At 37.7% G+C, this 16,705-nt stretch overlaps 1 protein-coding gene across 6 annotated transcripts in view; it reads right to left on the bottom strand.

The window, feature by feature from the left end:
- AIG1 (androgen induced 1) overlaps positions 1–16,705 on the bottom strand; it is a 236,382-nt gene that overhangs the window by 170,609 nt on the left and 49,068 nt on the right. For 5 of the 6 annotated variants that reach the window (XM_082634075.1, XM_082634074.1, XM_082634076.1 and 2 more), the window contains exon 2: positions 213–368. In XM_082634075.1, the coding sequence (XP_082490201.1) occupies positions 213–368 (156 nt within the window). Of the gene's footprint in view, positions 1–212; positions 369–16,705 lie in introns of those variants that run through there. The other variant, XM_082634079.1, reaches the window with a different exon arrangement.

A 16,705-nucleotide genomic window follows, 5' to 3' on the forward strand; every position in this document is an offset into this window, starting at 1 on the left:
GCAATCAACCCTGCAGACACCTGGATCTCAGACTTCCAGCCTCCAGAACCGTGAGAAAATAAATTTCTGCTGTTTAAGCTACTCAGTCTGTGGTGCTTTGTTATGGCAGCCCCAATACGGAAGCCTATAATGAGCCCTTTTTTCTCTCTTAGGAGTCTGATATAAGACCCAAGTTTCTTTTGTGGTTAAATGCTTTTTGACATCATACTCACAATCCCAACAGGAAAGGCCAATACAGCCAGCATCCAGTCCCGGAGAGAGATGAGCTTCTTGAGCTGTCTCTCTTGTTCTTGGCTTCCACTTCCTCTAGTCAGAAGACTGGAAAGATCAGTCAGCACACAGATGCCAAAAAAGACAGCTTGAATAACCTGGAGGGAGACAATGATTGGTATTAGTCAATAAGATCGAAAGAAACCCAAGCTGTAGGACAGCAAACTAGCCACACCTTTGCAACATGACACAGGGTAAAAGAGGATCAGAAGCACATTTTAAGAGCTAGCCCTGCAAATAGAAAAAGAGTCAGACATTTACAACTTGCTATCATAGGTGAGAAAATTCATCTTAAAAACACTGCTTCCATTTTTGCACACCTAAGGACAAATGCAAAACATGCATGGACAGAAAGCAGTATCAGTTCTCAAATGACATGTCCCTTATTTTAAAACATCACATCTGTGGTTTAGTAATATTGACTAGTGTGATTTAACAAACATCTAAAAAGTGCAAAGAAAAAGACTTTAAAAAGATCAATAGGGCTTCCCTGCTGGCGCAGTGGTTAAGACTCCGCCTGCCAATGCAGGGGACACAGGTTCGACCCCTGATCCGGGAAGATCTCACATGCTGCAGAGCAACTAAGCCCGTGCGCCACAACTACTGAGCCTGCATGCTAGAGCCCGCGAGCCACAACTACTGAGCTCACGTGCCACAACTACTGAAGCCCATGCACCTAGAGCCCGTGCTCCACACAAGAGATGCCACCACAATGAGAAGGCTGTGCACCGCAACGAACAGTAGCCCCGGCTCGCTGCAACTACAGAAAGCCCGCATGCAGCAACAAAGACCCAACACAGCCAAAAATAAATAAATAAAATAAATAAATTTTTTAAAAGATCAATAATAAATGAGACAATTTAGTCTGAATGTGAAGAAACCTTCCTATGAGTTAATCTCTTAGAGTCAAAATGTTTTCTACCAAAGGAAGTGGTAGAAAGCTTCTAGTCCTTGAGTCATAGAGAAATCAACTGAATGCAATAATCAAGACTGAAATGGAGCAATTTTCTGTTGTCAAACTTGAACTAAATGACCTCCTTCTCAGGTTTTCAATCTTTATGAAATAAAATCTGTCCAAAGTAATGTAAACTTAGATGCCCACACCATTTCCCCCCAAAATGTACAACAACCACTTGTACATTCCCCAATCAATTACAAATTGAATTACTGACATCAGCTATGTTTACTTGGACTATCACAGAGAGAGAACATTGAAACGCTAGAGCCCAGTTATCTGTGAAATTCCTAAAGTGGGGGTAAAAGTATTGATGATCCCTAGCCTCGAGTGAAGTCAGGCAGCATACTGTAATACAGCTTGGCAGATGATAAGTCAAATTATGGAAAGGGCAGAAAATATATTCCCTAGGCTCCAAGTCATACCCATTTAGCACCAAGAATAGATTCAGGGGAATTTTTCTGATTTCATTTACAAGAAATAATTTACTGATGATTTATTTGTAAAAGATACAATTTTACTCATTATGTTTAGCAAACATAACAAAATAAATTTTTTAGTGAATTACCATCTTGGCAGTGGAACAAATCTGTGAAAGCTCTGTTTCTTACTGAGGCACAGAACAAAGGGAAGAAGAACCCTCAAAATTACCCTCAGCAAAGCACTGACATACTCAGATTGTTAAACTCTTATCTTAGCCACTTTGAAAATTCCCAGTAATGGAGGTTCCACCACCAGGTTTAGTCAAATAAACAAAAATCCTGCAGTATTTTTTACGTATGATACACCAGGCTCTTCTGAACTCAACAAATCCTGCTATTATTAGTCATTCTTATGACTATTCTTAAGAATTAGTCATTCTTATTACAGTCAGAGTAATGTTCTATTCTTCTTCATAATTTAGCCTATCTTTTGCCTTCAATGACTTAAGGGTTCTTGCTTTTCTACAACCAGAAAAACCAGAGGAGAAGTTAAGACTGCCACGTTGAGCATGGCACAATTAAAGTGTTGTCAAGAATCATGCTGTGATGACCAGAAATGATTTAAATGACTCAGAGAATAATTTCCTACTTGGAAAAATTTTCCATAGCACATCTTACGACTTTAGATGTTAGATCTTTATGTCAACCCTAATGGGGGTTGAGAAATTGGAGTGGCCATACTGGGGAATAATAATCTTTATGACAATCTGGCAGTGAACATATTAAAAGGTGTCCTACCTGATCAATAACCAGGGAAATGCAAATTTAGATAGCATTTCTCATCCATGTAACTACTCACAATTTAATTCTGAGAGTACCAAGTATCATAAGGATGGAGAATAACCAGAATCCTTATGGTGGGAGTGCAAATTGGGAAAACCATTCTGAAGAACAATTGGCAGTATCTAGTAATTTAAAGATGCATATACTCTTTTATCTAGTGACTTCACTATGAAGTCACATTTACATGAAAGTTAATTTTAACATTCATTGCTTCAGAAAAATGACACAATCTAAATATCTCTTAATAGTTGACTAGATAAATAAAGCATGCTATAGTCACACAATGGAATTCTAAGCACACATCAATTTTTCATTCTCACAACAAAACACTAAACAAACAAAAAAGGAAACAAAAAATGCTGCATATTGACACCATTGGAATAGCTATACTAATATCAAATTAGCTATACTAATATCAAAAAGTAGGTTTCAAGATAAAGAATATTACCAGAAATAAAAAAGAACATTTCATAATGATAAAGGGATCAATTCACTAAGAAGGCATAATGATCTTAAATATGTAATACCATAGCTGAGCCTCAAAGCAGAGGAAGCAAAAACTTATTTAAGAAGGGTTTAAATTACTCAATAAGTGTTTGTTAAATAAATAAATGATTCACTGGTTCTTGGGAAACAGATACTTTTATGAAGACTTAAAATGCAAGTGAAAGGGGAGAAACCATCTCATATTCTAGAAGAGAAGAACAAAAGAAGTTCTGCAAATATAAATGTAAGAGTCTAAACAACATTTTGCCAAATTTAGAAGATTAATGGTATTATGAAATCTTATACTTCTCTACAGCTGATTCCTTTTCTTACTCTTTTATCCACTGGTGTCATCTAACACAGCAGTCCCCTCACTATTACCTGGTGGCTACCCTGTCACTGTCTGTAGGTCTCTCCACTGGCTCTCCCCTGCTTACGACCACAGTATGGCTGCCATGCCTGAACTGCTGTGGAAGACTTCCCCAAAGTGAGTATGTGGAAATCAAAGAAAGGAGGTACCAAAAACAATTTTCACCTGATTTCCAAACATCAGGAGACAGAGAGAGAATTGTTGGGTTTTGTTAGGGTTGTTTTTTGTTTGTTTGTTTTTGTTTTTTTAACTTACACTGGCTAATCTTCAAAATGTAATACCTAAAAATTATGGAACAGGCCATCATCCCCTGCAGAGAAGCAAGGATTGACTTTTGGTTATTTGCTAGTTTAAGAAGCAGTTAGCCAAAACTGTTAAAACATTTTAGATTTCTGCTACTTTGTTAAAATTTGATTTGAGCTGACAGCTAAAAAATCAGAGACATTTTACTCTATTGCCTAGATATAACATGTTGTCCATTGTAACTTAAAATTCATTAAGTTAGGAATGTAAAAGTCACATGGAGATGCACAAGTGAATCTTATGTAGGATTACCTTGAAGCATTATTTGGCTCCAGCCATTCTGCAGAGCTGGCATTTCCAAACCATCAACCCAGCATGACACACATATACACCATCTGGCTTTGAGTTCTTAGCAGGTGGTTGCTCTTATTATTTTGTATCATCATGTGTAGAAATGAAGTGGTCAAATGTACCATATCTCTCCAAGAAATATAAATAGAAATCTATCAGAATGAAAAAAAAAAATCCCAGGATATTTTTGAGTCATTCTAGCATTTGCTCCTCTAGAATGTTCTCTACTGTTTAATTCGCTCTGCATCTTCTCTCCGCCCCCTCAATTCTCCCTGTCAGAAATCACAACTTGTTTACTGAGTCATTTTAGGTTTAGGTTCATTTCCACAAGTGTGTAAATGTACCAAAATTCCATTCATATCTTTATCTCTTTTACATGAGTTGTTTTTATTAAATTAATTTAATATTATTTTCCTTTTTTCTTTGGAATGCACTAAACTATTACAATTCTGTTTGTACTAGAGGGCAAATTCATTAAATTTCTAACATTTACTCCCAAACATATATGATATAGTTTATCCAGGGCCTCCCTGGTGGCACAGTGGTTGAGAGTCCGCCTGCCGATGCAGGGGATACGGGTTCGTGCCCCGGTCTGGGAGGATCCCATATGCCGCGGAGCGGCTGGGCCCGTGAGCCATGGCCGCTGAGCCTGCGCATCCGGAGCCTGTGCTCCGCAACGGGAGAGGCCACAACAGTGAGAGGCCCGCGTACGGAAAAAAAAAAAACATATATGATATAGTTTATCCAGAGTGGGTTTTACTTCATTTCACTAGGTCATCTTCGATATTCTCATTTATATGTAATTGTACCAAAGCTACAGTCTATATATCAAGTTATGTCATTACTTCAGTTGCTAATTTTTATATTTCAGCCTAATTGGCCAAACTCAGTCAAGAACCAAGGACGCACCAAAATAAGAAAAGCAGCACCTTAAATAAGAAATGGAATCACTATTTGTATGAATTTTTAAAGACAGTACAGCTGTCTTGACCTTTGGGAGTAAGATTTCCAGTAACTTGTATCTATCATGAACTGCGTTTTGATTATATTGTACTTTCATAAGATTAACGCAAAGAGTACCACAGTGTTTGTTTTGAAGAGTTTGCTTATTTTAAAGTTAACTTTAGATACGGCAGACAGAGGAAACAAGAAGGCAGAACTCTGAGAGGTGGCAATAAAATTGGAGTGACGTGGATCATGGAATGAAGGAAAACTGTGGAGAGAACAGATGGGAAGAAGGCAGTGAGATTTATAGGTGTCATAAGGCAAGGCCTAGAGGAGTCTTCTGTATGAGGACAGAGTATGAATTAAAGGGGAGATGATACAGAAGAAATGAAAAATCTATCTAAACTCTTGTAATTGGTGTACAATATTATGTACAGTAAATGTACATGTAACCTAGGAAAGAATAGTAGAATAGAAAGAAAAATAGAGAGAGAGAGAGAGAGAGAGAGAGAGAGAGGAAGGAAGAAAAAAAAGATAAGAAAAGAAAGGTGACTCATGCCCATGTAACATACATGGATGTCTTGTATCTGTGTAATTTCTCCTATGCAGAAGGTTGAATAACACATTTGGAAAAATGGTGTGAGTTGGAGGTCTTCCTGTATCTCACACAGTCATATATCATGTGGTACTGTATAGCATAAAGTTATTTTATTTTCAGTTCATAAAAATTTCAATGCAGTTCTTGCGTAAAAGCAATCCATGGCAATTTGTGTGTTCAATGAAGAGTGAATTTGACTGAAGGAGTTAAACACCATGTTGAAAGAATACAAGAGCTACAAAATAGCAATACCATAACACCCAGTCTTCTAAGGGACTCCCCCTCCCTTCCACAAATGCCTTACTTTTTAATAGTGCACAACTCCTTCTTATTATCAAGATCAAGAGTGAAGCCCAAACGTATTTCGACACCAAGGGGTAGTGACTCAGTATGAAATCAGATGAGTGAATTCTGTAAGGATTCTTTTGCATTTGCTTCCAGTGCCTTCCTTGCCTGAGACATCAGAACATCTGTGGCAATTCTACAGTATAGAGTCCATCAGTTACAAGGAAGCCATGATCAGTTACATGTTTGAATGTTACTCTGTAGAGAAATAAATGCATTTAAAAGTACCACAAGTTCTCTCTGCCTCCATCCACTGAGACTATACCCATCAGATGTACTGCCTGGTGAATTTTCCATTACCACCCTTGGAGAGAGTTAGCCTGAACAAGACAATATGGTTCTCTCACTCTAATGACTGTAACTTTATTCTTCTAAATCCACCATTGAAGTGATATGCTTTAAGCCCAAGCATTTTCAAGGAATCTTCACCACAAACATTTCTGAGGAGATGGACTCATTGCATCATCAAGCCCGTGGTTTTCAGAATGTGATTTAGAGTCCTTGCCCATGTACACAGACATTTACCTCATACTGCTCTATCTCATTACTGAAAATCGATGAAGTCAGCCATAAGTCACCACTGGCTAGCAATCCATTTAGACAGACAGAAAGAAAAATAAGCTTTTCAGTCAGAAATAATGCACTTAGATAAGCAGCTTTGGAAAGGAAAGCTTTTCCACAAAATTCGTTACAATATCCCAGAATCATTTCCAATATCTAAGCAAGGAGAACAGTCATCTAAAGAAAACATTTGGATGTGCTTCACAAAGTGATGGGTGCAATCATGCTATGGTCCAGCACCATCCTGATAACAGCACTGCAGGGATCTTTCCAGAGATTCCATTTTAATCTGCAAATATGACAGAAAATTCCCCTCGGGTGTTTTCATGGTGCTACGCTGACATTAGAAGATATTCAAAACTTTTATAGGCTTAAAGAGTTTTTTCAACTATTAGTATTAGCATGAATCCTTTCAAATACTGAATTAAACACACCATTGATTTATTTAACAAACACTTATTGATTACTACATACAAAACACTTAGTAAACTACTAACGCAGACTATTAAACGACTGTATGTTGTGCGGCAAACGTGAATGTACTTAGAAGTGTCTAACCTCTAACTTAGTGGCACCTGCGTTTGCTAAATGCACAGTAACAGTGGTGGACAGTTATTTAAAGAAAAAGATGTTGTAACTTTAATAACACAAATCTGTTCTGAAGTGCATTAAATTTTCTAACACTGTAAAATCTATTTTATCTGACTAAATTTTTACTTGTGGTAACAATTTACTGCAGCAGAAGATGATTTAAGCACCAAACATAATCATTAGTTAAAGAGTTAGATAAATCTGAAACCTAAATAAAAAAGGACCTGAATTAAGACCAAATCAGATCTTAAGTGATAAGTTGACATAGAATCATAACCCATGCACAATCTATATATAACAAACTAAACTATATGTATTAAGAGCATATACATCTGCAGGTAAAGTTGTATAATAAAGTCGATTAGAAAAACATGGCCCCTGTCCATAGACGTTTCTATTTTAATATTTATGAATCTATTGATTTTGGTCTAACATTGAGTCTACATAAAGACTATGTCTGCATAATTGTAGATAAATACTTGGCAGGGAACTGAATGGTTAAAATACTTATGAAAGCAGTTCCCTGTTTCTAGATGCTGCCTTCTGCCTTCAGAAACAGGGTCTTCCACACAAAGCTTCTGGATGGGCTCTGAAAGGTCTCACTCCCTAACAGATAATATTTTCTATTTTTAACTCAAACTGGCCATTGTTCTACCACATTAATTTGTTTAATATATCATTTTGAAGTTTACTGGTGCAGCGCCTAAAAGGTATAAGATGACCCATTCTTTTCATTTCTATTCTCCTAGAAATGGAGAAACTAGTTATTGATGACTCCATAATATTTTACCTCTAGATTAAGAGTATTTAGAAAATCCCAGGGTTCTTATAGTTTGAGAAAGTATGAAGCTAGTGCTGGAAGGGTCCTACCACCAATCAACTCAAGTGCCAATGTAAAATCTCAGAAAAAATGAAAGATCCCTAAGACATTTTATAATTACATTAATGATACAGGAAAGTCTGATAATATCAATTGTGGAAGTCGATGTGGAGCAATGCTAGAGGGAGTATATTTTGGTTCAATCACTTTGGAAAATAATGGCATTATCTAGTAAAGTTGAGGATGCATATATCTATGAATGGTCTTATGTATGTCTCCTGGTACCTAGAGTATACAACATGGAATCAGACTGGAGTTTTAGGTATATGCTTCTGTCCTTCAGACGAGTATGAAATTTTAAAAAGTTAGAAATGGTACTGTTATTTATTACATTAGGAAACTAAGAAATACATTACAGTTCTCAAATTACTTAGGTAACAAAGTAAATACGACCATTACTTTCTTCACAAAGTTATCACCTTATGTTTCTATTGAGAAACAACCTATTCTTATAGCTTTAAAATAGTTGACCCTTGAACAACATGGGTTTGAACTGCCCGAGTCCATTTATACACGGATTTTTTTCAGTAGTAAATACTACATACTACATGGTCTGCAGTTGGGTGAACCCAGAGATGAGGAACCTTGGATACAAAGGGCTGACTATAAAGCTATACATGGGTGTTTCTATTGCATGGGGGTCAGCGTCCCTAACTCCTACATTATTCAAGGGTCAACTGTAACTTAATGGACATAATTTTGAGTCATAACTAAATTGTAATACGATTTTCTTGTACTTTAAAAACTGGTGACATTTAGAACACTGGATGTGTACATTTATGCTAGGTTTTAGATTTTTCATTGATTTTTTTTAAGTAGGGTAAGTTTAATATAAAGAATGATTAGGCTATCATAGGAGAGTAAGTATTAGATGTAAGAGAATGCTAGAGGGTGCCCCAGGGCTCAGGGAGAGTACCCAAGGAAAGAAGAACTTGGAAGAAGCCCCCTCCCCAAGGATGGGCTTCAGACCTCACTAGAGAAGGTGTGTTTGCAGCCAGTTGGATGGTGGAGAAATTCTCCACCAAGAAGCAGCCTTCCCAGGTAAAGGGGGCCTCTGCTGATGGGCAGGTGCACAAGAGTTGAGTGACCACTGTGGGCAGGAGACCTGGTGCAGGTGGTGCTCTTGTTGGAAGAGCTGCAGGGACTGCACGTTCCCTGCCTGTGGCTGGGGCAGAACGATACTAAATGTCCTTCCACCCACACAGCTGACCACTGGGGCAGCAGCTGGAAGCAGTAAGTGAAGCCCCATCCTCCTGCAATGTTCCCTCAGTGCCCTTTACTGAGAAAGCTCAACATTATCCTCAATGTGAGGATCCTCACGTTATCCTCAACATTATCCTACATACCATGTAGTATGTAGTATTTACTACTGAAAACATTATCCTCAATGTGAAGGAGAAATGCTTAAAAAGTTATGGAAGAGCAGGTATTATAGGGTGAATTTGGAGCCAAGAGACAATAGCTATCTCATTTAATTCACCACGACTTCCCTGATATTTAATAGCATTGCTGACAAGATTTTAGTTATTCTAATGAAATGCTAAGAATGAGAGAAGGACATTTGCTTTTAATTATTCAGATAGACGGTCTGACCTATCTCTTGACTTTGGGTCATTTAATTATTTTATGCCACCTTCTATAGATAGTATATCAGGAAAACTGATGGAGATATTACTGTGACATTTTAAATATGATGCAACATTCAAAGTGGTCAAATTTGCTACTAATTTGTGGTACTTGTGTTCGATAGAGAAGGCTGAAGTGAAAGACCAGAGCTAAAATTTGCATGCATATTGAAAATTAACCAATCTCTATCATACCTTTCCTATTCATATCTGAATTGTTTATAATGACAAAAAAAATCAAACAACCCAAATGTGCACAGACCCAACCATGGATAAACAGAGGTATTAAAAAAATAAAATACAGCAGTGAAAATAAATTACCTAGAGTTACATATATCAACACAGATGATTACACAAGCATAACACTGAACAATGAAAGCAAATCTTAAAAGACTGAAAAAGTATCACACTATTTAGATAAAGTTCTAAAAGAAATGAAAAAAAAAAACCCCACAATATTAGACCAGGGACACACATGTGGTGAAACTATAAGGAAAAGAAAGACAAGAATAACAATAAAATGCTACCTAGAGCAAGTTAGAGTCTCCCTTTTCCCTGCCCCAATATGCATTTCAGGTCACCTTTTATTTTTTTTGCCACCTGCTTCAAGTGTAATGAAATCATCATTAGTGTTGCTGTTTTATAAATGCCTGACTTTCTTGTAGGCACATGGCGGCAGGGTTAGGTTTTAGTTCAATGTTGTATCCCTAGAGACTGGCACAACAACTGGGGTGTAGTATTAACACACATTTACTAATTACAGGATTAACGACAGTGGCAAAGACAGTTGAGTGGAGAAGAGAGGGGACCTGACTTGGGGCCAGTAGAAGGATGGCCGGGAAATGTTGGGGGCCCTGTAAAGAAGGAGATCACACATCTATATCTCAACTGAGCTGCACTGTTTTATTACAGGTGTCCCCCGCTCTCCGAAAGTAGAGTGTTCGTATGAACCTCTCATAAGCTGAAAAGGGTAAAGCAGAGAAGCAATTACCTTAGGACACATCTTGCTAACAGATGCACAAAATAAACTGACATAAAGCACAGATGCTCACAGACACAGTTCAAAGCTATGGTGGCTTGATGCTGTGATACTGAATGTATTTACATGGGAAGAAGCTTGGCGATGCCATTCTCGCTGCTCAGGAGCATCTATAATAACTCACTGTAAAACAAATGCTAAACGTTCTTTCCACTTTTCATCTTTTTTTTTTTTCCATAAAAGTGAAAGTCCTCTATGGATTTCTTTCAGTTAGGGAAAACAGGTACTTTCATAAAAGCCAAGTGGTGTACAGTGAGCTCTGGAAAATCGGGGGGTACCTGCATTTGCTTCCAGTCGTGCTCAGTGCCCCAGTCACAGGGTACGTAAACGGACCTAATGGGTATGAGCGTCGGCCGGGCAAACCCACAAGGGGCTAGGGCAGTGAGGGTGTCCGGAGCTGAATAACTGAAGTGCTAGATCACAGGGTTTAGAGTGGTTAGAGAAAAACAGGGGAGTGATACAGCATGAGCTTTTTTTTGGTGGGGGGGACGAGTCACAGGTCCGGTAGGAGTGAACACGTTGAATGATGGGAGATTGTGATCCAAGAATGAGCTAGAGGTCAAGCTGTTCTCAATGACCAGGAGACCCAGGGATGGCCGTGGCAAGAAGATCCTGGCGGTTATGATAAGAGTCAGGGGGGTTGAGGAGAAAAAATGTACCATGAGGAGGGAACTTCATGCACTGATCTGATTGTAAATGTCTGGGACAAAGAGAAATTAAAAAAGAAATTGGAACCAAAATGCGCAGAAGCATAGGTTCTAAAAAAATATCAGAGATAATTTAGAAACCTATCAATTAAGTATATCAATATAAAATATGTTTATAAAACAGTGAATAGCAACTGAGTGCCTTGCAGCAATAGAAATACAAGCAATGGCATTTTTCCTTTCAGTTACATTAAAGTAATACGTCTTCTTTTGACTTTGTCACATTTCTGTTCTCATAAACATACAAAGTGTGTGTTTAAAAGCTAATAAATAGTAAAAACCCATCAGTAGCCAAGGCTGTACACAGACAGAACAAAAGAAAATAATGAACATACCCCATAAAGGGGTAAAGGGAGTCTCATCATTTTTATTGTGGATGGGATAACGAAGGAAAATCCAAAATCTTCTGGAGTTCCAACAGGTATTCATAAAAATACACAGTTCTTCTAAAAATAGTATTCATCTGGAAACTTCTCCTGACAGATTCTAATTCAATACCACCCATTAAGAAATCAAAATAAATTTAAAAGTATAAAATCAAGGAGAAACAGCCTAAGAGTTCTAAAAACTCGGAAAACAGAAAATGCATATTTTATGTTGCTTCATAAGGTACATTAACTTTGAAAGCTAGCAATAATTTCCTCACCAGAATAACAAATAAATGAAAATGATCTGTTGTTGGTTAGAAATCAGAAAGTATACTAATTTTATATCAGGAAACATACTAAAATTTATACCAAACTTAAAGATAGCTGGGAAAAACAACTTTATGAAAAACTGTCTTGTCCAGGGTATAGTATACTACATTTAGTATATAAAAAAAATACTGTTTATAAATTTCTAAGTGATTCCAAATAAGATTTTTCTGGAAGTAGTTTTTAAAAATCAGAACCATTAACAATAACTTTATTTGAAATAATTACCACGGGGCTTTAGAAAAATCAAATGCTTACTTATGCTTTCTACGAGTTAAGATGTGAACAGTGCAGCCTTTGACCACTTGCTAGTGAGAAAGCCCTAGCTGCAGACCACACTGGAGTTGATCCTAAGAAAGTGCCTTAATAGCTTCTCCAAATAACTAGTAGTGATATTTTAATGGCAACTTCGGTAGGTAAAGAAGGAAGAGAAGGAGAGAGGGAAGGAGGAAGGGAAAAAAAGGGAAAGGAAGATATGTTAAATGATCTTTGGGAGAAAAGCTTTATGTAATGTTGTCTTAGTCCATCTGGGCTCTATAATAGAAATATCATACACTGGGTGGCTTATAAACTATGAAATTTATTTCTTACAGTTCTGGAAGCTGGGAAGTCCAAGATCAAAGTGCTGGCAGATTTGGTGTTTGGTAAAGACCTGCCTTCTGGTTCATAGATGGCTGTCTTCTTTTATTTTTCAGGATCATTTTTTAAAAAAATATTTATTTATTTATTTATTTATTAAACATCTTTATTGGAGTATAATTGCTTTACAATGGTGTGTTAGTTTCTGCTTTATAACAAAGTGAATCAGCTACACATACATATCCCCATATCTCCTCACTCTTGTGTCTCCCTCCCTCCCACCCTCCCTATCCCACCCCTCTAGGTGGTCACAAAGCACGGAGCTGATCTCCCTGTGCTATGTGGCTGCTTCCCAGTAGCTATCTATTTTACATTTGGTTTTGCTGCGTCCTTACATGGCAGAAGGGTCAAGAGACCTCTGCGGGGTCTCTTTTATAAGGGCACTAATCTCATTCACTAGGGCTCCATTATCATGACCTAATCACCCCAAAGATTCCACCTCTTAATACCATCACCTCGAGGGTTATGATTTCAACATGAATTTCGGGGGAGGGAGACACAAAAATTTAGTCCATAGAAAACGTAAAGTTGTAGTATGCTCACACATTCTGAAGGAAAAAAAAATATACGCTTCATTCTAAATATTACATGGATGTTCAACTTACAGTCAATTACTCTCTTGATCAGAATGCAGCAGCTGAAGGTTGATGTTTCAAACTGGTAAATGCTAGAAGAAATCACGTAGAAATATGGTGGGCAAATAACAGCTAATCAAGCCATCTTTTCTATTGTGACTGACATCAGATGCTAGAACTGAATTGAAAATCATATCTACAGGTGTTCATTAAATTATGTCAAATTTATAGATTGACCAGGAGGAAGTTTATGTACAGTATATATAACATCTGCTTTGGCTATTTAAAAAAAAATCCATTACTGATTTTGAGCCCAGGACAGAATATACTTTTGTGACAACAAAATATTATGAATGAAATTTCCCCAAATGCAGAATCAGAAAAATCTTTATTTTTAGTGGCCTTCTTTTCCTTTGTTATGCTGTGATTGTGCTAATCACACCAAGCAGTTCACTGTACAGGGTTTACAGGTAGGGACGAAGGCCTCTGCCCAAGACTCTTTATCTAGGTAGAAGCCTCAAATCCCAAACACTGGAGGAAGAAGGGATAAGCCACTTAGATAACTAAGTCCAAAGTGTTCAAGAGCTACTGCAAACACATAACTGTTTTCCCCTTTATCTTAAGTGAAGGCTCCACAGTTTTGCAAAGCCTACCTTCCTCTGGGGGTATAGGAAGCGTAGTGCTTCAGTGCTATTCTCTTCCATCCACAGTATATGCATCTATTATGATCAGGACCAGCTGCCTGTGCGCTTTTGGATTAGTGGTTGTTACCCATGCGCAGAAGTGGATTTTACTCCACTTAACTCATAAGTCAAGTATCGCTCTAGAGATGGATACATCTTGAGAGGGCAGCATATTATGAAAATTATTCCATACTTTTGAATTGCTTTGTCTTCAAAAATCTTTGATTTAAAGATATATGTGGCAAAGTTTATGACATGTTTGATATTTAAATTGAGCACATATGGGCAAAAATCTAAGTTGCTCTGGTAGCCAGAATGCTCCCAGACATGAGCTTAGGAATGTGTTACTAAGTGATGAAGAGAAAGTACTATGGAAATTCTTTCTTTGGAACACTCTCCAGAAGCTCCATATAGGGGTGGCATTGGCAATGTTTTTCTTTAGGTCTCTCAATTCCCTCTTTGTTGTAAAACTCTTAATAGGATATTATGATTTAGTTACTTATTAACACTACCAAATCATAAGGCAATAAATGATAGGTCTTGGCATTATGCCACTAAATTAACTCCTTTGTTTAATTCATTTTTATTTTTTATGTTATTGTAGTAAGAACACTTAACATGAGATCTACCCTCTTACCAATTTTAAGTGTACCACACAGTATTATTAATTACCGGCACAATGTTGTAAAAAAGGCCTCTAGAATTCATTCACCTTCCATAACTGAAACTTCATACCCGTTGATTAGCAACTCCTCATTTCCCCCTTTGCCCACCGCCTAGCAACCACCATTCTACTCTCTTCTATGAATTTGATTATTTTAGATACCTTGTATAAGTGGAATCATGCAGTATCTGTCCTTCTGTGACTGCCTTATTTCACTTAGCATAATGTGTCAAGCTACTAAACTAAGGTCTTTAAATTGAATAAATAGAGTCAACATGTGAAAAGGCTCTCTCACATGACAAAAGCATGTTTACACAAACTATTTTCTGGAAGGTGTCTTTTATATAGAAAAATTGGTCCCTGTCTTAAGTCCAATCAACAGGTCTGTCTTACCTTAATGTTGAAAGCATATTGTAAATAATGTATACATCTATTTTAGTAATATTATAATCTCTGTGGACCCAAATTCCTTTGGTGTTTTTCCAAGTCACATAGTAAATATAGAGATTGACATGACTATTTCTACTTGAACATTATCATGAAACATTCTGCACAGGGCTGGATGTCACCAGCTCCAGTGATTCCCAAATAATCTTTGTGCCTGAATCAATCTCTGATAGAAAAATTCTTCAAATTTTTCATGTCATGAGGACAACATTTAGAAAAAATGTGTGTGCATGTGTGTTTGGTAGTCACCACAACTGAACACGTTGTAAAGGCTATACATGAAATATACCCCAATCAAATTTTGCACCCAAAATCATGATATACTGCATTTTTCCAAAAGCGTGTTATAGTAATATAATGATCATCTATGTGGTAGTCTACAACATGTAATGTGCTTTTATGTAGTTGTTATGCAAGTTGGCCTTTCCCCCTTTCCCACTGGATATTCCTTCTCAGTCTCTTTGCTAGTTCCTCCCAAACTTCTCAACCTCTAAACTCTGCATACCCCAGGGCTCAGATATTGCACTGCTTCTCTTTTCCAGCCATGTTCACTACCTTGGAGATCTGATCTAGTCTCCTGACTTTGAATACTGTCTCTGTGATAAGGACTCCTATCCACCTTTACATCTCTAGCCCAGACCTCCCCCTTGAAGTCCAACTATATATTCAACATCCCCATTTGAATGTTTCAAATAGGCATCTCAAAGTTCACAGGTGCAACATCAAACTCCTTGTGTTCCCCAACAAATATGCTCCTCCCACAGTCATCCTCATCTCCATGTATGGCAACTTTGACTTCATAGTAACGCAGTCCCCAAGCTCTGCTCATAAAATTCATTAGCAAATTCTGATGGCCCTATTTTAAAAAAATCATTTCCAGAGTCTGACACTTTGTACCACTTCTAATGCTACCTCCATGGTCCGTGTCACCACCAACTCTCCCCTAGATTGTTGGAAAAGCTCCCATCTGACCACCTTGCTTTTCTGTCTTTCTCCACTCTATTCTCCACAGCAGCCAGAATGAGGTTGTGAAAAGTCAGATCATGTCACTCTGCTCAAAGTCCTTCAAAAGATTCCTATCTCATGTGCAGTAAAAGCCAAAGTCCTCAATAGCATGTTTCACAAGGCCCTTCCCTGTCTCCTGCCATTGGCCCCCTCCCTCAGCCTGCTCCAGCCCCAGTGCTGTCCTCTTTGGAGCCTCTAAACTTGCTGTTTCCTTGAACTACTTACTGTCTTCATTCAAACATTAGCTTGTAGTGAGGCCTTCCCTGTAACTCTCTTTAAAATGTCCACCCCTCCTCCCCAGTGACACTCCCTAGTTCTCTTCTCTGCCTTTTCTTTTTCTTTACAAGAAACATTTTTTATATCCTCCCCTTTCTCTCATTAGAATCTGATATCCTTGAAGGTTGGGATTTGTTGTATATGTTATTCCCTGGTGCTCAATAAATACTTGCCAAATGAATGAATGAATAATCAAATTTTAACTCTTTTTGTCTTCTTGCTTAGAATACAGTGGCCTGGCCTGCTCAAAGTCATTCAATCAGTTATGTTTTGCTGGCTGACTCTGAACCCAGGTCTTTTGATAGAAAGCTCATCCTCTTTCTACCAATGCTTGCTAATTAACTTGTAATATCATATTCTTACCATCTCAGGGGGTGGGCCTGGTTTTCTGATTACTCACTTTTACCCCCAAATATCTACCAGTGCATGTCTCAACAGAAGAACATAAAAAATGTTCACTAAAAGTACAGAGAAGGGGCCTCCCTGGTGG

Source organism: Mesoplodon mirus (assembly GCF_964341445.2).
Source record: "Mesoplodon mirus genome assembly, chromosome: 10".
Taxonomy (NCBI): Eukaryota; Metazoa; Chordata; class Mammalia; order Artiodactyla; family Ziphiidae; genus Mesoplodon; species Mesoplodon mirus.